We start from the raw sequence: 23,739 nt of genomic DNA, 5'->3' as shown, positions 1-23,739 counted from the left end.
TGTATATTGATGTTTGATTAATAACTTTATTTTTGTTAATATTTTACTAATAAAAGAGATTAGATAGCTCAATTTGTTATTATATTAAAGATAAAAGAATAATGCTTCCAAATTAAATTTTGGGGAGTAACACTAAATCCACATGGCAACCAAGAGACTAAAATCACAATGTATATGTCAATTAAATTTAGTTAAATTTGGTAAAGTTATATGCCCATAACTTACTCATCCAGGAGCATTTAAATGAATCAAATACATTATTATTCAGGCACACTATGGATTGACCTAAGTAATAAATAAAGAGAAATCATTATGAACAAGCAGATTAAGCAGTCAACTAACCATTAAAGTTGTATTACTTCATTATGTCTAGCTACCTAGTATCAAGAGAGAAAATTTGAGCTAATTGGATGTAAAGTCAGATAGATTATGAATTGATTGGTGTGATCCATAAATAATAATTCAACTGGTTGTGCCCTTCTCAATCCTCAAAGCGAGGGTTATGTTTGATTTTGTTCCTAAAATTATGTATTACTTCATTGCCCCTATTAAAAATTCATCTTTTATTAAAGAAAAATTGTAAAAAGACCACAAAGATGAAGAGTTAAATATCCACGATCATTCTAAAATAGTTTAAACCATTTAAATTGACTAATTATAATTAAACCAAATATGTATAGTTTAGGAATTATTTAAGCATCCTATTCAAATGCCAACATCTTGAAGATGAAGGATTAAACATCCATGATTATTTTAATATAAGTTGAACCCACCTTAATTGACCCATTAGAGCAAATCCAAATCTATATAGTCAGGAATTAAATAGCCATGCTAATTATGAGTTAGTGTTGAGTAAAGTTAGAATAAGCCATTGGGGGATTATCAACCTCATTTTTTTTTATGAGGCAACCAAATTTTTCTTTGTGCTTAGCCTTGGTCCTTAAGAAAATTCTTTCTTGATATAAGACTATTCTTGTAGGATCTCCTAGAAGGGTTGCCAATGACCATAGTATTAGCTAGCTATAAAAATTCCTAGATCTTAGATTTCACCTCTAGAGTTCCTAAAGAGCTTAAACTTCATTAGAGTTTAGTTATATGGGTTCAAATCTTATTAGGAATCATTAAAAACCAATCTTAAAAGCCCTTGGTCTAAGTGGTGCTCCATACAAACCCTTCACCTACAATGGATTTTGACTTATTATTTAGGGCCTTTTTGGAATTGAATTAACCTAATTGACCTAGAACCTATCTTATTGGTTTAAAAGTTTAATGGTTGCCTTATTAAATTCAAATGTAAGCTACTATAAACCATTAAAGGACCCCTGGAACTTCATATGTTACATTGGCCCTAATTTGACTGGGGATTTGCCTAGGACCCTTTTGAACCTACCCTAGCACTATTGAAACTAGTTAAAATACTTTAACCCTTACAAATCTATTAGCAAAATGTTGAACCTATGCCTACACCATAAAAACCTAAATATTCCTTAAGAAGATCGTTGGGCTCAATTAGTTTATCCCTTAGGTCAACTAATTCAATTCTTGAGAAATACCAAACCTATTATCTTAGGAGAACCGCCCACCCTAGATTGGTTTTGAACCCCATTTGATCAAGTTTAGGTTAACCTAATGCTAAACCTAAAAAATTACCAAAAGAATCTAAAAATAGACTAAGCTTCTTTTAAGGACATTCTTTCTTAACCAACCATAAGAGGGTCCATTGCACATAACCTTGGACCGCTTTAAGACTCACCCTATGTAACAACCCACCATAATATGACCCACTAATAGAACAAGTCATATCGTGTTGAATGGTGACTGTCAAAGTCCAATATCTATATTTTGGAGGCTCTTCAGATTTCTTTAATTTAAAATAGATGACAGAGCTACTAATTAACCTTTAATAGAACAAAAAAACTCATCCACAAATTTCTTTTATTTTTATTCATATTCAAAATGCATATATAATAAAATTAATACACCATAGTATATTGCTACATAGCAAAATAAAATAAAGCAAAAAATAGCCACGATTGTATAAAGTCTATAAATCATAAATTACATTTACAATCTTGGACATATAAAAACTTGTAACCTCAGATACTCTACTAGCTCCTTCCCCATGCCTTGACCTAAAATAGGATGTAGAATAGGTGTGAGATAACACAGCTCAATATGTCACACCCACCAATCTAAAATTTCAATAATTAACCCATTATGCATTTAATTTAATTTAAAAATAGTCATTAACAATTTATTGTATTGAGGAGAATACTATTTGCATATAATAAAAATTGAATAAATATTACAAAAAAGATCAATAAACAAGCACTTCATATATCATAGCATAAAGTAATAGATTTCCCTCAAGATCTTATACCTCGATATCAGAATGCAAGCCCTTATAACTCCTTGTGCAAGCATATCAAAAAATAAGCTCTTATGACTCCCAAATTCTTAGTACATATTTAGATCTTAAAAAATATTATGCCCTTATGACTCCTAGTGCATTTAGCACAATAAAATTTCCTCCAACATCAGAGCTCCACAAAACACATATTTCAAGAAAGTAAGCATATATATAGTTATAGTGCACTAAAAGAAATATAAATAAATTAAGTTATAAAAACTTATATAGTGCTTTATCGGTAGCCAAGAAATTAAATAATTAGGAAAAATATTAGATTTTTAAAATTTCACCCATATTACTAAAGATTGTTTCAAATGTTATTATGAAGCCTTAAATGTACTACAACAAAGTTGGATGGTAAAAGATTAGCGGATATAAAATTATTCCCATTTATACGCTATAAAATTATAATTTTAATAAAAAAAATATCACAAAATTTTCTTATTTTTTCTAAAAATGAGATATAAAAATATAACAAACCTCGAACCGGATAACTTTTCGAATTGAGTCGACAACAAAAAATGGATTGAAGTCAATTGAAATGGAATTTCTCTCTCTAGAAATCTCTCCCATTCTCTCTTTAGGCTACTACTCGACTAGAGGAAATGTTTTAGTTAAAATAAGAAAATAGTGAATTTTTATAAGAAAATGACCTAACACTACGATGCTCCATATAGCAGTGCCATTGTGTTATCACTATTTATAATAAAATAAACTAAACCTTAGAGCTCAATGCCACATCGTCTCTTACCCTGTTTCAAGGCTCTCCTAAGGAAAAAATTCAAGATTTTATATTCATACACATAAACCCTTGACCCGCTTAAGTATAATTTCAATCATTTGCATGTATATAGAACTCTCACAAACACACGCATTGAGTAGTTAATTCATAATTTTAGTATATTACTCTTACCAGATCGTGTCAAAATAAGTAAAATATTGCATTGCTTCAGTGGGTATTCCAATCTTTCCCTCTTTAGAAAAATATCATCCTCAATATTTCAAACTCAGAATAAGCATATATTAGGATATAATTGTCTCATCTCAGATTCCTACTACCAAGTAGCTTCTCTCTCAGTTCTATTATTTTTACTGCACCTTAATCATTGGGATCTATTTATTCCTCAATCTTCTGAAATCATGCCCCAAATTTTTTTGCAGTTCTTCTCTATAGCTCAAATTTGGTTACACCGCAACTTCCTTTGTAGATATTTAATTTCTAGAAACAAATACTCATTTTATTAAAGATGATAGATAAAAGACATTAGGAATATAAGACATGCTTTGGCAACTATAACCTATATGCTTTCTAATAATTTCTATCACTTTAAATGGTCTAACATATCTTAGATTCAGCTTCCCTTCTTTTTTGAATATGATGATACCTTTCATTGGTTTGATCTTCATGTATATAAAACCTTTAAATTGGAACTCTATAGCTTAATATTTCACAGTATATTACTATATTTTCCTATCTTGAAAAACTTTCAATCTTCTTTGATCATACAAATCTTTTGAGTAGTGTCATCAACCAAAGCTGGCCCAATTAAACTCCTCCATCACACCTCTGTCCAAGGCACATGTGTTTTACATTTTCTATCATAGATAGCTTTAATATGGGTCATACCTATACTTGACTGAAAAGTGTTATTATAAATAAATTCAATCAGAGGAATGTGATATTCCCAACTTCACAAAAGTCTATGACATAGGACCTCAGTAAATCTTCGAATACTTGAATGGTCTTTTCAGACTGTCTGTCAGTCTTTAGATAAAAATTAGTTCTGAAATGTTACTTTGTACCAATACTCTACTATATTCCCCTCATGACTTAGAGATAAATTTGTTATCTCTATAAAAAATTATCACCCTCGGTATCCCATTTAGTTGGACAATTTCTCATACACAGATATGTGTCAACCTATCAAATTGGGATAATAAGCGTAGACTTCATCAGATGATCTACTACAACCCATATAGCATCATATCCCTACCTTGATCTAGAAAATCTCATAGCAAAGTCCATCATAACTTCTTTCCATTTCAATTCTAGAATAGGCAATGACTACATAAGACCTCTCAATCGTCGATGCTCATCTTTTGCTAGCTTATAAGCTTCAAATTTAGCAAAAACATTGCCACATCTTTCTTTAATCTAGGCCACCATAACATACCTTTTAAATCACTTTACATTTCTCTTGTGTCTCATGTAAAATCTCTTGCCTTTAATTTTAGAACTAGGAGCCCATAATATATTCTATAGAAGATGAGACTATTAACAAAAAATCACACTTTAGGTTTTTTACCAAACTAAATTTGATCAATCAAGTTTGAAAATTATGCATCTGATTTTTGGGGTTTGTAAATTATTTTTGGCAGAGATGGTTGGACAATCAGCTGAGTGATAATACTATAATCTCCTCCAATTCTAATCTTTCCATATCTCATACTAAAAAATCATAAGAGGTAAATAGAAGACATGATATCACAAAAGACTTCCTACTTAGTTTATAACACACTATATTTACCTTACCAAGTTAATATTGAATAGTCATATAGCCCTTAATCACCTCAAGCCACCTTTTTTGCCTCAGATTCAATTGTTTATATCTAGATATGTATTCAAGCTCTGATAGTCAATAAAGATCTCACACTTTACTCCGTACAAGTAATGCCTCCAACTTTTCAAAGAAAATACAACATTAGCAAGCTCCAAATCATATGTCAGATAATGACTATCATGCAATTTAACAGCCTAAAAACACATACTAAAACTTTTTCATGATGCATTAAAACACTTGCTAATCCTTTCCATGAAGCATCATTAATCACTTGAAATATTTCTATACCTGATGAGATGATCTTAGGCAAATAATCATTCAACCTTTAAAACTCTCCTCACACTCATTCTTTCTGATGAAAGGCATTGAATTCCAAGTTAGTCTCATTAAGGTGTAAAAATTTAAGAAATTTTTTTCACAAACTTTCTATAATAACATTCCATACCTATGAAATTATGTACCTCAGATATCGTAGTAGGTCTTAGGCCAATCAGCAATAGTTGAACCTTCTGAGGGACTGTAGAAATACCTACATACTCACTACATGATCCATAAATGAAATGCCCTTAACCAAAATTCACACATAAAAAACTTTGCATATAGCTGGTGCTGACTTAAGGTCTTCGGAATAATCCTCAAATGGGCTACAACCTACAAACACCTCCTTAGAAGTTGAAAAAATTAGGATATTATCTATAATATGATCACAAATTGATCCAGATATTCTCTAAACATCTTATTCATCAAATCTATAAAGGTTGCAGGTGCATTAATCACCAAAAAAAGCATAGTTAAGAACTCATAATAATCATATATAATACTGATTGTATTCTTCATTACATTTTCATTCTTCACCTTTACTTGATAATATCCCGACCTCAAATCAATCTTGGAAAATAAAGAAGCTCACACAAGTAGATCAAATATATTATTGATCATTAGAAGAGGATACTTATTCCTAATTGCTATCCCATAGTTCCATATAGTCAATACACATATATATAATACCATCCTTGTTCTTCAAAAATAAAATAGGTACTTCCCACAAAGATATAGTATGATGGAAAAATCCTTTTTCGATCAACTTCTGAAGCTGTACTTTCAGTTCCTAAAGCTTCTCAGGTTTCATCATATACACAACCTTAGATATTGAAGCAATGTTAAGAAACACGTCAATATAGAACTTGATCTCCCTACCATGTATCAAACTCACTAACTCCTTATAGCACACATCAGGAAGTTCCCATACTACTAGGATTTCATGTAAAGGTCCATATTCTATGCTCTAATCATAAACATATGCCAAAAATATAAAACAACCCTTCCTCCATAATTTATCTAGTTGCACAACATACATCAGAAAAGTTATAACTCACATAACTCTCTAAAATAAATAACTCTCATTGCCCATAAATAAAATGACTCTCTTATTGACATAATCAATCAGGGCTCTATACCAACTCAACCAGTCCATACCTAGAATTATATCAAACTAAAAAATAGGTAATAATATTAAACCAAACACCCATTTCCTACTAGATATATCTATATCATATAAACATACTCTCTAGCTACCCTACTATCCCTAATTGGCAAAATAAAAGATAAGAAGAAGGCAACATTATGGAAGGCAAACATAACAAGTCAAAGTATCTTAGAAATAAATGATTGATTAGCTATAAAATCAAATAAAATGTAATAAGGCATATCAAAAATATAAGTCATATCTATTGCCACATTTGGAAGATCTCTAACCTTGTGTTAAGTCAAATTGTATACACATGCTTGAATTGAAGTTACAATAATATAACTACCATGCTCTCCCTAACCAAAAATAATTGACCTCCCAATGATTAAACCTAAACCACTACCTCTACTAGAAGATCTTTTAGAACTATCCTTAGTCTTATTTTCAGTCTAATAGAACTCTCAAACATAGGTTCAAAATGTTAACCAAGTGATACCTGTGGACGCTCAATCACCTTTTGTTTAGTTTGACCACACCAAAAACAATGATCTATCATTCTATAACACTAGCCTAAGTATCTCCTATCACAACTTTGGCATATAGGTACAACATTAATAGAGCCTCCAGAATTGGCAATATTACAACCACTAGATAAGGGTGTCAATATTTAACATGAACCAAAAACTTAATCCGAACCTCACTAAAAAATTTTGGGTTAGGGTCAACCTGTTTGTCATATAGATTGGGTTTAGATTCAACAACTTGACCCATTTTAAAAATCAGGTCGGGTTCTAGTTGACCCAAAAACCTAAGAATGAATTGTATTTGACCCAGCGTGATCAACATCACTCGACTCATAGTCCAACCTATCATGTGGTGCTTCTCTGACTGCTCGTACAGTCTGGTCGCACCCCCGTGGCCACACGTCTCCCTTAGACTTCCTAGTCACCTACAAGGATGTAATTCCTAACATGTGCAACTTGCACATCTGGTGTTTGTCACGTCTTGCCTCTGCCCCCAATGTGCAAGTCCGACAACTCCAATGAGACTAACTCACGCCTCAACGTACGCCTTCGCAGCTTCGCTTTATATTTCTGCCCAGCCCTGAGTTAGTCATGTTCGGTCGAGTCTAGGTTATAAAATTTGTCCTTTTACAAAAATAGGTTAGGTTTGAGTCTTATAAAATATAAGGGGGTCAATGTTGGGTTCGACTTGAACTTGACTCGTAACCCGATTTTACACCTTTACCACCAGAAATTAAAATAATTAGTTCACATCTCCTAGAGTCTCTGGGTCTGAACTTGCTCCTCTTCTAGAAAAAGCTACTACTAAAAGCCTCACCACCAAATATCTTCCTTCTAGTAGCCCACCATTACTAAGTAGCTGACATATAATTCTTAATCATATGGGCTTTATCTACCAGCTCATAGAAATTAGTAATGTGGAATGGGGCTAACACCTACCTCAAACTATCCTAGTGCCCTCTTAGAAACCTATAACACTTCTCCTCTGATGTGCTAACTAACTGCGAAGCATGCTTGACTAGAGTAGTAAATTATGTCTCATATTGCATAACTATCCAACTCCCTTAAACTAATCATAGAAAAATCTCTTATATATGTTGCTGAGATGAAAGAATTATGAATTATAACCTAAAGACATCTGTAAACTCCTTAAAACTAATAAAAATATTAGCCTTCCTTGGAACTATTCTATCTACTATCTTAGCCACAAGCATTTAGACTCTTCATCAAATAGAAACACAACCATAAATACATTCCCCTCAAGAGGATACTACATCCCATTAAATGACTTCTCTAGCCTCATCAATCAATCATCTACCGCACTGGGCTCACTAATGCCCTCAAACCTCAAAGGCTTCAACCTCAGAAACATCTGTAAATGCCTACCCCCCTCACCCGTTCTAATAGAGAAAATCTTACTTTGGGCTTCACCTATTAATTACACTACCAGATTGCAAATTAAGGGAATAAATCAAAATTGATAGTAGGAATCGTACTCTATAATGATATTGTTTTGCCCATAATGCATATCAAGATCTTATCGATCCATGAAACGATCACATAGAACAAACAGCTAAATAGAACTTGCACATGCAAATAAAATAGAATCAATATCTAACACTACCTAGAACTATCTCACTCGACTACAGATCAATTCTTATAGCTATATGTATAATATGTCATCCAAAATTACTTCTCTGATACTAAAAAAGGCACTGTCACAACCCAACCTAATTTGATCCACTAAAATAATAGGTAATATCGTGTTCATTGGTGATAGGCCAATCCTAAGATTTAAGTTTTAGAGACTTTTCAGATGTCTTTAATTTTTTTTCATTTATTTTCAAAATGTATATATAATAAAGTTTATATACTACAATACATGGCTGCATATAAGAATAAAATAAAGTAGAAAATAACCATAATTGTATATAAAATTTAAATTAGAAAGAACCTATACAAACTTAGATTAATCAGGACCAGTAACCTTAACTACTCTACTAGCTCTTTCCCCTTGCCCTGACTTAAAACAGGATGCATAATAGGTGCGAGCCATCACAACTCAATATATCATATCTACCGATCTTAATTTTCAATAATCAACACATTATTATACATTTAACTAAATTTAAAAGTAGTTATTAGCAATTTATTGTACTGACCAGAGTAGAATTTATAGATAACAAAAAAGAATAAATATTGTGAGAAAGATAAATAAATAAGCACTTCATATATCAAAGAAAAAAGTACACATTTTTTTTCAGGCTCTTAGGCCTCCCATAAAAAATAGATATCAGAATCCAGGCCATTATTATTCTTTTTGCTAACATATCATAAAGCAGTTCATTATAACTCCCAAATTCTTAGCACATATTCATATATTCAAAAATTCATACACTTAAAGTCCTGCATTTAGCATAACAGAACTTTCTTCAACATTAGAGCTCCACAAAATTGCATATTTCAAGTAGATAAGCACATATATAATTTTATTATAGTAAAATAAATCTAAATAATCAAATTGCAAAAAATTTATAGAGTGCTCTATTGATAAACAACAAACTGAATAATTAGGTAAAATTTTAAATTTTCAGAAATTGGCCAGATTAATAGGGATTATTCAGAATATTATTTTAAAGCTTTAAATGTACAACATTATTTTTAGGATCAAAATTTTTTTTTTTTAATTTGCTAAAAATAACATACTTTTAATTTAATCAATTAACTTTTAAAAAAAAAAATACCTAAATATTCAGATGAACATATCTACTACATACAAAAAGTTGTACATTAAAGTTTAGCGAATATGGAATTAGTCTTATTTCTATGCTACAAATTTATAATTTTAATAAAAAATATTCTAAAATATTCTTATTTTTAAAAATTAAGATAAACATAATATATATAACCTATCTTGACCTGGACAACTTTCCAAATTAAGTCGATAGCAAAAAAAAAATGGATTGAAGTCGCTTGAAATGGTCATTCTCTAGCTAGAAATCTCTCCCTTTCTCTCTTTAGGTCGCAACTCAAATGCCAAAAATAGTTTGAGTAAAATGGGAAAATAGTAGATTTTTATATTTTTATAAAAACATGACCTAGCTCTACGACACTCTGCGCGGTGCTGTTGCGCTTGAACTATTCATAATAAAATGAACTAAACTCAATAGCTCAATGCCGTAGCATCGCCTAACCTGGTGTCGTGGTGCTCTCAAGGGAAAATTTTCATATTTTTTATTCCAATAATAACTCACTCTACTTGTGATGTTCAATCAAAATCCATGGTTATCTCCCATGTATCAATGGAGATCAAAGGATCTTGCGTGGACGACTCTTATGAGCTACTGCAGGAAGAGATGATCATATCTCCATTCATTTGAACTAATCTAATCTTAGGGAAATTAGGCTTATTTTGAAATAATTTAAGGTTTAGACTCCATTTAACAAAGTCATGTGATCTATGGCCAGACAACCTCTGTTTAATCTAGTTCAATTTGTATTGTGAACAAAGGGATTAAAATTAAAATAAAAATGTTAAATGGCTTAATTAAGTGCCTAATTAAACTTTGATAACATTTAAACTTTTATGGGATATTCTCAAAATTACTAAAGATCTTTGAGAATTTTCTTAGAAGGTTTTGTGTAGGCATTGAATCTTGATAAATTTTCTAAAGTAACTACTTATATAAATAGCTAAAATCTTACAAAATTTATAATTAAGTCGAATTAAATTTCAAAAATTTAAATTTAATTCTTACCTATTCATAATCAGTTAAAGAACAGAGAATAATAATTTCCAAATATTTGGAAATCAAGATGCCTTTTCTTTTTAATTTTCTACATATTAAACCCTAATTATTGAAAATATACAAAACAAAATCAATTAGAGATTAATTGAATTCAAATTTTAAAGCAATTTTGAGATTAGTAAACATGCTTTATTGATTTTGTAAGATAAATCATCCAAAAAATTATAAAATTCAAATAAAATCAAAACTACTTCCAAAACTCTTAACCTCTTTGATTAATTGCATGGGAATTATATATTATTTGGTTATATATTAGATTTTAGGTCATTAAATAACATAAAGTTTTAATTAAATTCAAAATAATTCCAAATAACTTTTAATATTCCTCTGGCTATTCATGGCCTCTGGAATTATTTAAATACTTTTTGCATTCCATTTAAATAGTAAATTGAATTTATCTTGTTAAATAATTATAAAGATTTTAATATACTTCCAAATTTGTGGAAAAAATTACATAATTTTGGGAAGTCATTTTGATAGAAATAGAAATAATTAAATTGTTTGTTATTAAATAATTAATTAGCCTATAAAATGAGAAATTGACAAATACTTTTATGGAAAAAAAAATACATGAAATAAAATCCTATGAACTAAAAAACATTACAAAGAATATTAATTAAATTGTTAACACTCATTTTATAATTTCATAAATTATTTATTTTTAATACAAAAAAATTCTTGAATTAGAAATTTTTTAACAAAAAACAATTTTATAAAATAACAAAAAAGTTGTCCCAATTGAAGCCTAAATCTATTCCCTAATGCTCTTTCTCATTAATACAATCCCTGCAAGAGCATAGTATTGGATATAAAATGTTTTCAGAAGCAAAAATAAGAACTTTCATAAATATAAATCTTCTCAGAAAAACAAAGCAGATAGTCTGGATATTTATGCTGAGATGCAACTATATTTATTTAAACAGACAAAAAGAGAGAGAGAGATTACATTTGTACAAGAAATCAAAAGGTTAAGCCTCCATTCTTCCTCAAAGAGATTAAACTGATGACAAACTAGTGCTTGCTACCTTAACATTTTAAACATTTTTACAGAAGTTTGTTCTACAGATCGCATCAAGTTTCAGATTTAAACTAAAGTTGCAACCCATCAAAATTTTAGGGCTTTATGTGCTTAATTCGGGATCCAGATAACAATAGCTCTATACAACAAGAAGATACTTCAGAGATTGTTACATGTAATCATTTTCTTCTGGTACTGTTGTCCTCTTAAATGTCTTGCTGGAAGAATCTTTCCTCGGTGTTGTTGTTTTGCCAGGTCTCTTTAGATTTTTCTTCTGGGCTATTTTGAAACTCTGTAGAGTTTGTTCTCCCCTCTTCTGCTTTGCTGATATAATTTCAGCAATAGCTTTCTGGAAAGCTTCCTTAGCTATACTATAGAATTCTGCAGATGTTGCTCCTTCTTTAGCACATCTGATAGCATCATGACAGAGATCATTATACCTAGCAACTGAATGTTCTTCACAATTGGCTCGAATGTCAAGACCAAATTCTTCAGACAGAGAAGAGCCCTTGGCATATTTTGTCCATCGCTTCAAAATGTATTCTTTCGGAAGCGTTCGTATACCAACTATTATAAAGACTTTCAACGCATGCCGACACAAAATTCCTGATGCTTCAAACATACAACAACTACAATGCGCTTTATTTTCAGAAACATTAACCACGACAGTGTAAGTGCCCTCGGCGTCCTCATTTCTTGATACTTGATACTTGCAAGGCATCCCATCCTCTACTTTGTCAACATGGTAACCCAAAGATTCAACAAATTCCTCCTGAAACCTGTCAAATACTGTCCTCGTATAGATATTAGCTGCTTGTTTTTCCATGGGAGAAGCAGTCCTGAGAAATGGTTTGTCAAACATGGTAATATAATCTGCCTGTGCCTCTTTTTCGCAGTTACTTGAAAGTGCCAGTCCAAGTTGCCTGACTGCTAATCGTAATTGAGTCTTGGAGGTGCAATACTTTTCAATAACCTTGTCAAAAGTTTGTGATCTCTGCAATGGAGAGATTTGTACACAGAATGTATCTCTCAAATACAAGGGAACCCACTTATTACGAATACTGTACAAAGAATGCAGATATACATTATCATTCAAATCATACTTTACAAGTATGGCGTTCCAGCAAGCTTCGAACGACTCACTTGTTCTGGACTCATCAATGCATCTGGTTAGTTCTTCCTCAAACACAGGATGCGCGGAGCATAAATCAGATAGTTCAACCAGAATTGTACTTACAACGTGCTTTCTGCAGAAAAAATGCCTAGTGCCTGGAAAGACCTTTGCAACTACAGTGTCAATGGCCCAATTCAGACTGGTAATCAATGAGACAGGAGGGCGGGAAAACATTGCCGCAATCCATGTCTCAAACAGCCATAAAAATGAGGTCTCTGATTCATCCACAAGAAAAGCAGATCCAAAAACTACAGGTTGCAGGTGATGATTAACACCAGTAAACAGAACAAGAGGAATGAAATCTTTATCATTCTTGTAGGTCATATCTAAAGTTACAGCATCACCAAAGTAGTGGTATGCCATCCGAGCTTTAGCATCTGCCCAGAAAATATTGGTCATACAGTTATTCTGCTCATACTGCACGGCATATAAAAATGCAGGATTATCCGTTTGGGTTTTCTTGAAATATTCAAGTAGATTATTGGCATCCTCTGGCCCCAAGTCATTGTACCGAATTTCCCGAGGAAAATTCAGTGAGTCTTGACCATTCAAGAGAAGATTGCGGGTATCAGAGAAGTTTTTGGCAATAACAAGTATCTCTCCCTGGGAACGAACACACCGCACCTTGCTAGGTGGAGATGGTGTCAGCTCATGCGTATGTTCTAACTCAAGCTTGGAAACCATCCAAACATCAGCTTCTTTGCGAACTATCTCAAACAATGCATTGCAACCTTCTTTTGATGGATCCTGATTTGACCCCTTTCTTCCATCATCACCATTTTCATCTCTTCCGGAGTGATATCGATGCTTTGAACAGACTAGTTTCAGCATCTTGAGTGATTCATCATGCAACGAACGGCGAGACTGCCTTACACGAGCTTCAAATCCGACACGACTGGCATATGCATAATAGAATGTTTTTGCCATCTCAAGAGATTCAAACTCCATCCCAACAAATGGAAGCAACTCGGCATCCCCTTCTGTGGCAATGTAATGCACCTTACTTGGCATTCCCACTTCATGATTATGCTCCTTGACAAGCTTGGTCACCACCCATTTCTCATCACCTCTACGAATCACCTCAAGCATTGCTTTGCAACCCTCCCTTATGGATGCCGCCCTCTTCCTTGTCTTCTTTCCTGCAATTATGCGCTTCTCCCTGCTGAACCCTTCTTTTGAGCAGACAAAGCGAAGCATTATGACAGATTCATTGCATTTTGATCTGCGAGACCGTGCAATTCGAACTGAGAATCCTACTTTCCCAGCATAGGCAATGTAAAAGGTCTTTGCAGCCTCTCCAGAATCAAATTCCATTCCAACATAGGGCTCGATCCTTGGGTCAACTTCCACAGCACAGAGCTCCCTGCGAGAAGGATGCTCACTATATGCCATGTGCTGCTCCATTTGCTGTTCGTGGTGCTGGATTGAGTGATCAGGCTCCACGACAACATGTGGGCCTACGCCAAATGATGCCCAGAAGTTGATGTTGTCGTCCAGTTCCACATGGCCTTCGATCAGTCCATTGGTACTGTTCGCATGGCCATCCATCATTCTGCAGAAATCAAAATCGCACACTGAGGACCATCACACCACTCTTTAGTATTTTCAGCATTCATCACACAACTAGACCGATTGCAAATTTAAAATTTTTCACAAGTTCGGATAAAACCAAGTCAATAACGAGTGAAACACAGATGAATTAATTTTATAGATCAATTGCATTAAAAGTAGAAATTTTTACTGGAAGATAAAGCTTGCAATCACTCAAGGTGTATTTTTTAATGAAACAAAAAGCTGCCCGGAAAAGATTAATCAATGAATTAGCAAAAATTACATAAAAATCACAGCTTATTAGCATTTCTTTTCAGGATGTAGAAAGTAGGAATAGGAGAAAAACCCTAAAACAAGGGAAAAGACCGATTTAGGGTTTGGAGGGAATTGAAAGATACAAAGAAGAAGAGGAGCTGACAACTTACAAAACTGGCAACAGAGACTCAGAGCTCGCGCTGCTACAATTTGGTTACGATGCTTCTCCGGGCTGCAGCCACTTGCTCCCTCAAACGAATCTACTCCGTCCTCCTTGGCGTGACGACAGTCTAAAGTTCACCGCACCGCAGCACAAACCCTCCGATTATTGGGCGTGACATGTTTCGGGAAAAGCCCTTAGTTATTTTTGAAGATGTAGAATAATTTTTAAAGTCCTTGTTTGAGGAACTAATTCAGGTTGTGAAAATTTGACTGAATAAATAACTGAAAAGAAAAGATGTTCGTGATTTAATCGGTTTGACGGATCGAGATCAAATTGAAAGATGTAATAATAATAATATTATTAAAATTAATTAAATTAACATAATACTATTAATATTATATATTTACTCTAAATTTAATTCAAATATAAGTTTATGAATTTAATATAAATTATTATTAATTTATATTATATGTTTAAATATACTTTACATATATATGTTATATACAAAATTTATTTTTTAAATTTATATCTAACAATTATTTATGCAAAAATAATTTATCATTAATTAATAGATATAATTATTTTTATAGTGTATAAATAAATAAATAAATTATTATTAACTAATATATAAATATTATTAGGTATATTATAAGTAGATGTATATTATAAATATAAATATATAAGCATTAAATATATATTTCAAAATTAAAAAAAAAACATATATAATATAAATGTATAAATATAACTTATAATAAGAATAATATTTAATGTAATTATAAATTTATAATATTAAAAAATTATATTATTACTTTGTAATACAGTTTATAATAAAATTATAATACATATTTGTTGCGTCTTTAAATATTAGCGGTAAAAGAGAAATATAAAATTCAATGTCTTAGCTTTGTAAGAAGATCCGACACACAATCAGATTAAAGAGATAGTGTAGTGTTATAAGAGACAACATTTTTACGTGAAAATTTCTGAAAATGAGGAAAAATCATAGGGTTTGCCCAATATGAATGAATCCACTAGTGTTTGCAATTGATTACAAATGAGGTTTTTTCTTAGGGGAAGGTCATGGCTTGATGTAGCAAATATACATCATATAGAGTCATTACATGGTGGAAATTAGAAGAATCAATATTGACATGTTTGTTTGGTTGGCACGACCATAGTCGGTGGGCGACGCAGGTCGAAAAGATCATAGTCGGGTGACGGTGGTTGGAAAGACCTTAGTGGGAAGGCGACGAAGGGCAGAAAGACCATTATTAGGTGATGAAAGTCGAAAGGATCATAGTCGGCGGGTGACTGATGCCATAAAGAACGTTGTCTTATGACGTAGGTCAGAAGGACCATAGTCGGCTGGCAACAGTGTTCAAAAAGAACGTTTTCTAGTGACAGATGTCAAAAGGATTGTAGTCGGCGGGCAACACAGGTTGAGAAGTCTGTTGTCTGGCAATGAAGGTTGGAAGGATCGTAGTCTAGCAACGGAGGTCGGATGTGTTGCAACTTAGTTTTCAAATATATGCTTTTATATCATATGAGTTTTTGATGATGCCAAAATATTATTGTGTTTGTTATTGTTTCTCCTAACACATATTGAAAAAATCTTGTTTGTGTTGTTTGAGTGTACTAATATTTAGGAAAATCATACTCCACACTACAGAAGAATTTAAAACAAATTATATTAGGGTTTCTTGTAATTAAAGTATGTTCATTTTTGAGAGAGTGTGATTGTAATTGAGTAACCATGTACAGACACACTGGGGGAGTGAGTCAAAAATTATTTTTCTTAAAACTAATTATTTTCCTGAGTGTTCCTCCAGAAAAAAGTTAATAGAATCATGCATTGAAAATTTCTTTTGTACTGTTCGTACTGTATGAAGTTGGATTCATACAGATGACGTACAGAGTATGAAATGGATATGTACCAGTTCATACCATATGAATAGGTATATTTTTTGAACTATTTATACTGTATGAAACTAGTTTCATACAAATGACGTCCAGAGTACGAAATGGGCTCGTCCATGTTCGTACCATACGAAGAATGATTTGATTTAAACAATTCATACTATATTATGTGTACAGACGATGATTAGAGTACTAAATAGATTCATACAAAATTATATAGGATGAACTTATTTAATTTTGAATTATTTGTATTGCATGATGTCAATTCGTATATATGACTGACATAGTACAAAATAAGTTTGTCCAGGATCATACAAGGATTTTTTTGAACTATTCTTATGTATGAAGTACGATCATATTGTATGATCTAAGATAGTCAACTTGAAATTTTTAGTTTTATGGATGATTTTTCTTATCCTTTCTATATAAGGGTCCTAAAAAATAACTGTCAATGCTTCTTCTATGAATTTTCTCTTAGGAGTGAGAGTGAGAGTGTTTGGGAGTGAGGATTGAGATATCTATCAAGTAGAAATTGTGAAGGGTTCATAAGATTACCCAAAGGTGATGACCTCTTTGTAATTTCGTCAAATCTCTTCCCTACTTCTTTGAAGACTCTTGATAGAAAGTTTTTGAAGAATATCCAATACTCTATCATCACCAAGAGGGTGAGAAAGGATATCGGTACTCTGTCGACACCAGGAGAGTGTAAAAGGAAGTCGATACTCTACCGACACAAGGAGGGTGTGAAAGGATGCTAATTCTTTACCTTCACTAGGAGGATAAGAAAGAACGATGGTACTCAGCCACACTAGGGTTTGGTGAAAGAGAGGTTATTGTAAGGGCTTCTCTGCCTTGCTATTGAAATTACTAAACGACAAGAGGGGGGGTGAATTGTAAAAATTGTTTTCTTAATAAAAATAACCCTAAACAAGAGTTCTAATTTTTTGTTGTTTTTGAAATTTTATAACAAAATTTTTATGCAATTTTTCTTCCACAAAATTTCACATGCAATAGATATGAAAAATTAAAAGCAAGTAAAACATAAATGACGAAAAGGAAAAAACACACCAAGAATTTTATAGTGGTTCGGTCAAAATATGACCTACGTCCACTCCCCGGAGTCCTCCACTCCGGGATTTTCACTATCAAAATAGTTCTCCTTTTGCCCCCCTCGGCAAGGCGGAGAAGCCTTTACAAACTTCCCTTTCACCAACCCGGCGTGGCGGAGTGCCAACCTCTGTTTTCGCCCTCCTAGCGACGACAGAGAACCTTCTCGTTTTTCTCCCTCCTGGAGAAGGCAGAGAACCTCGAGGTAACGGATGTAGACGAGCCTTTCCCTTGGAGATCCTCCCTCAAATCCTTCTAGGGACACAGGAGGAGCAAGATGCAGCAAGCTTGGAGCAACAGTGTGATCTCCCTCACACCTCTTCTCCCTCACAACGCTCACCTCCTCCTTCCTCTCTCAACCCTCAAGAACTTCTCTAGAGTTTTCTCCCTTGGAATCCCTCTCTAACCACGTTCACCCCCTCTGTAAATCTTACTGAAAAAGGACTTGATTGATATCTAAAAAAGGCTCCAAAAACCTCTGAATTCAAAAGTAACTGTTACTGTTCGTACAGTATGATTCCACATCGTACAGAACGATCTTCATAAACAGACGTCGTCCTGGTACGAAGATGTACGAACAGTTCAAAAACAATTCGTACTGTGCGATATAATATCGTACGGTACGATCCAACAAGATACTATTCATACAGGACGATGTTCTGGACGATCGGATGTCGTCTCTGTTCATCGTATGGTATGATTACTATCGTACAGTACGATGTGACAAAAACCAAGAGATCGTCTAGGACAATATCCGGGACGATCATACTTCGTCTCTGTTCATCGTATGGTACGATCGGGTTCGTACAGTACGATGTTCAAATTTTAATTAGGCCTGGATTACATGCACTAATCACGGGTTAATTTAAGTAAGTATTTAAAATAGATCGTACGAACGGCGCAAAATCACTTACTTAAACTAAACTACGGCTAAGGTTTTGGATCTGAACATATCGTACAGTACGAAGGGATTTGTACAGTACGATCTATTCATAGAATTGTCCACATAGCTTGGATCGTACGGTACGAATTAAAATCGTACAGTACGATATCCAGAGAAGAATTTTAATTACATTTTGCAGTTAAAAAATAACTCTCCCCCTGTGTGTGTGCATGGTTGCTCTTACTCTTACGCATTTTGTGGCCAGACTCAATAAAGAAAAAACAAAATAAATGAAAAAATACAATGTTTGACTCATACTCCTAATCTACCCGGTCTTGAGTCTTCCTTTCTTCCTGAGTCATTTGTGATCTTCCTGAAATGTTAGTGCTCAATTTAAATAGCAAATAAAATAATATTAAATGAAAGGTTGTTCCAAAACACTCATTATTTGGCATCATCAAAATCTCAAGCTCAGGGTCATGGGTTGCAACAGCTATGTGAGTAAAAAGAGAGTCACTTTGGTATAATGCAATACCTGAAGAGGGAGTGTTTAGGAAGGAACATATGTCTAGTTAGACCAAACCACTATAAAATTTTATATTTTGTCTTTACTTTTATTGCATTTTTATTTTCTACAAGTTTTAATTTTGTGGTTGGAAAAATATTTTTAAGAAAATTTATCATTATGATAAAATCTAAAATCAATTTTCTAAAATTCCAAGAGAATTTTTAAATTACCAATTCACCCCCTCTTGGATAGCCTTGGGATAGATCTTTAGGTCTAACAATATATTCAAACTTTCAAGTGGTATCAGAGCCTATATTCAAAAATTGAGGTTCAGACAACTTTTTGAAAATGTTCATGATTACTTTTGAAAACTGTAACAAACCTGAAGAATATTCGATCACTATATCACCACTATTTTATAACATGCTTTTTTTAACTTTTGAAAAACTCATATGTCTAATTTTCTTTAATCGCTTGACTAGCATGTGAACTTTTGTATAAGAATGTTACACTAGACCAACTAAACTTGTTGATGGTGTTAGAATCGAAGCATTATTTATTGATTGGACACTAGAGGAAAAAGAACTAGCTCAGTTAAATGCTAAATATTTAAATAGCTTTTTATGTACACTTAAATCTGAGAACTATATGCATGTTTTAACTTGTAAAATAGGAAAAGAAAATTGGGATAGAATTTGCTTAATGTATAAATGCACTAATGAAGTAAAATAGTCTAAATTGAACATTCTATTACACGATTACAAACATTTTCGCATGAAACCAAAAGAATCAATCACTGGCATGCATACTCATTTTATACAAATAGTCACTTCATTACATGTTTTAGGTAGGGAATTAATGAATTCTGAAAAGTCAATAAAATACTTCGTTGTTTACGCACATCTTATGATGCAAAGATTACTATTGACACCAGGAGGCTGTGAAAGGACGTCGATTCTCTGCCATCACCAAGAGGGTCAGAAAGGATGAAGGTACTCTACCACACTAGGGTTTGGTGGAAGAAATGTTATTGTAAGGGCTTCTCCACCTTGTTGTGGGAGCAAAATGAGAGTAACTTTGGTATAGTGCAATTCCTGAAGATGGAGTCTTCAGGGAGTGGATGTAGGTCAAGTTAGACCAAACCTTTATAAAATTATATATTTTTCTGTCTTTACTTTTACTACATTTCTATTTTTTATAAGTTTTAATTTTATGGTTGGAAAAATATTTTTGAGAGAATTTGTTATTGTGATAAAATCTAAAATTAGTTTTCTAAATTTCTAAGAGAATTTTTAAATTACCAAATCATCCCCCTCTTGGTTTGCCTTGGGAAAAATATTTAGGTATAACAACATATTCAAACTTTTAGGATGGATCATAATGGATGGGTGATAGTGGTCAGAAAGACCATTGTCTAGCGACAGAGGTTGGAAGGACCATAGTCGATAGACGACAGTGGTAAGAAAAATTATTGTCGATTATGGAGGCTAGAAAGATCATAGCCAGTAGGTGACGGAGGTCAGAAGGATCATAATCGATGAGTAATAATGGTTAGAAAGACCATTATCGCTGGTCAAGAAAGACCATTATTTAGCAATAGAGGTTGGAAGGATCATAGTCAATGGGTGACGAAGGTCGAAAGATCATTTTATGGTGAAGGAGGTTATAAGGATGGTAGACTATCTATAGATGTCTAAAGGAACTTATTAAAAGGTGACGGAGGTCAGAAGGATCGTAGTAGTTGGGTGACAGTGGTTAGAAATACCATTTTATGGTGATGGAGGTCAAAATGATCGTAGTCGGTCGGCAATAATAGTCAAGATTATTGTTTAGCAAATGAGTTTAGAAGGTCCATAGTCTGGTGATGGAGGTTGGAAGGACTTAGTCAGCAGGTGATGAAGCTCATAAGGATTGTATTAGGCGGGCGACTATGATAAAAAAGAATATTTTCTGGCAAAGGAGGTCAGAAGGATCATAGACTGCAGGAGACAAAGGTTAAAAAGACCTTAGTCCGCAAGCGACGCTGGTAAAAAAAAAAACTGTTGTTTGGCGATGGAGGTCGGAAGGATCATGGTTGGCAGACGACAGTGGTTAGAAAGACTATTATTTAGCAACAGAGGTCAGAAGGACTGTAGCCTATGGGAAATAAAGGTAAGAAAGATTGTTTCTTGGCGACGGAGGTTGGAAGGACCATAGTTTGGTGATGGAGGTCAAAAGTACTACAGTTGGTTGGAGACAAATGTTAGAAGGATTGTAATTGATGGATGATAATGGTCAAACAGATCATTGTCTAGTGACGAAGGTCAAAAGGACTATAGACGATGTGTGATAGTGGTCAGAAAGACCATTATATGGCAATAGAGGTCAAAAGATTGTAGTCGATAAATGATGGTGGTCAGAATGATCGTTGTCTAGCGATGGAGGCCGGAAGGACCAATAATAGTTGGTGCCCATGTGTAAATCCAACATTAGTTGGTGGCCCGACTTAAGTTTGACAATAGTTGGTGGGTGGGCAGAAGTCCAACGACAGCCGGTGGCAGGGTGGTGGTCGAGGAGAGGTTTGATGACAAGGAAGATCTCAAATTTCTATTCTTCTCCTCTCCTCTTTCCTTTTCTTCCCCCTTTGCTCCCTCCTTCCTACCCCTCCTAAATAAAGAATGATGGGTCTATTTATAGTTTTTGGGAGTAGCGTGACCAATAGGAGGGATATCAAAGGTATGTTGGGAGTGGTTTGAATGGATGATCAATATTGATCCCCTTAATCCTTGACTATTTACTGAGCATTTAAATATCTTAATGATATCAAAATTCAGTGATCTTGAGCTTGTTGGATTAGTCTCATCAAGTTGCTAGATTTGACTATAAGCATGTCACATTTGGAAACATTTTGGTCATCCAATATATAGTATGAACCTTTCAAATATGCTTTGAGTCTTTGATTTGGACCAATTTGGGTTCAGATTGAGTCAAATTTGGTGTCCTTGGGTTCATCTTTTTGAAACGTTCAGTATGACTATAAGTTGGCTAATATCATAGTTCATATGGTTTCAGATTTATTTTTTGAAGTTTCCAACTTAATTTTGCCTCGAGATTCATGCTTGATCATTATTAATTTTTTAGGATATATCAATATTAAAAGATTTTGCATCCCCAAATTATCATTCTAACCAATATAATATTCACGGCTTCATGCAATTTTTTTAGTCTCACATCATATAGGCATTTAAAAGAGTTATCCTGACATAGTTAAAAAGTACATACAACCTATAACAAGACCTGTTTAGTGAGATGACTTGTATATACCATGCTTAAGTTTATCTCTAACTTTAATAAAAATATTTTAAAATTTTTAAAAGATTTAAATAAAATAAACTATATTATTTAAACGAAAATAAATTAAAAATTAAATATTTTTTTAAAAAAATGACTAGTTATACAAAATCAACACCAATTTTACTAGTTTGAGCTAGATTGATGCAAATCCGATTTTTTTTTTAATTTGACCGGATCAGAAATTAGGACGGTTCATGCTCTAACTGATTGAACCGATCAGTCTGGTTTGATTTTCAAAATGTTGGAACTAATTCCTCATTGTTCTTAAAAGGCTAAGGACTAAATGAACTTCAACTTATCACCAAATGTAATTTTTCTTCAGAGAAAATATTGGTTAGAGTGGATAGAAAGACAAAAAAATCACACAATGGGCGATAATGAGTGTTTATTGATAAATAATCTCCAGATTTTATTTATTATAGTAGTAGTGGGTGACTATTTGTATCAATCTATCTATGGAAAATATCAAATTTCAAGTAACTATGAATTAAGTTCTAAAATGAATAATTGATTACTTTTTGCTAAAAATCCACTCATAATTGAATAAGAATATAAATTATGTAAGGATATAACATATTTATAAATTTTTGAAGGGGGTGTTCTAATTATCTCTATTATAATTATAGTCATTCTATTAGAGAGTCTAAATAGGTCTTGTACGATCCTTTCATTTTTTTGGGGACGAATTAGTGTCTTAAATGTTAGATATTGGTCCAGTTTTAAGTTAGTTATTTCTTAAGATCTCTTTATCTTAATAGGTTCATTCTTCTATAAATAGAAGAGGTTGTAATAGTAATTGTAAGGCCCATGAATGAAGGAATATATAATTCATGTGCAAGTTCTCTCCCTCTCCTCACTTCCCTGCCTCTCTTTCTTATCCAAGAATCATCTTCCTCATTTAAGAATTCGTAACACGTGGTATCAGAGCCTCATTAAGATGATCTCAAGGAGGAAGGAGGTGTTCGAGTTGCTAGTGACTCGCAGATCAAGTTTGTTGTAACAAGCACATGCGAGAGGTGGATAGGCATATTAGAGTGGCTTGTGTGTAGGGTTTGTGC

At 33.1% G+C, this 23,739-nt stretch overlaps 1 protein-coding gene across 1 annotated transcript; it reads right to left on the bottom strand.

The window, feature by feature from the left end:
• Positions 1–11,660: 11,660 nt before the first annotated feature.
• Positions 11,661–15,179, bottom strand: LOC110103051 (protein FAR1-RELATED SEQUENCE 5). Its single transcript, XM_020831596.2, has 2 exons — positions 14,941–15,179; positions 11,661–14,516 (listed from the first exon to the last, which is right to left on the bottom strand). The coding sequence occupies exon 2, from the start codon at positions 14,513–14,515 to the stop codon at positions 11,960–11,962; it is 2,556 nt and encodes an 851-aa protein (XP_020687255.1). The 5' UTR covers position 14,516; positions 14,941–15,179; the 3' UTR covers positions 11,661–11,959.
• Positions 15,180–23,739: the final 8,560 nt, after the last annotated feature.

This window comes from Dendrobium catenatum, unplaced genomic scaffold (genome assembly GCF_001605985.2).
Source record: "Dendrobium catenatum unplaced genomic scaffold, ASM160598v2 fragScaff_scaffold_1061, whole genome shotgun sequence".
In the NCBI taxonomy this organism is placed as follows: Eukaryota; Viridiplantae; Streptophyta; class Magnoliopsida; order Asparagales; family Orchidaceae; genus Dendrobium; species Dendrobium catenatum.
This window is presented reverse-complemented; position numbering and strand designations above follow the sequence as displayed.

What these genes read in the sequence shown, in the direction of transcription:
- LOC110103051 (XM_020831596.2), bottom strand. Translation starts at nt 14,515, where the DNA reads ATGATGGATGGCCATGCGAACAGTACCAATGGACTGATCGAAGGCCAT.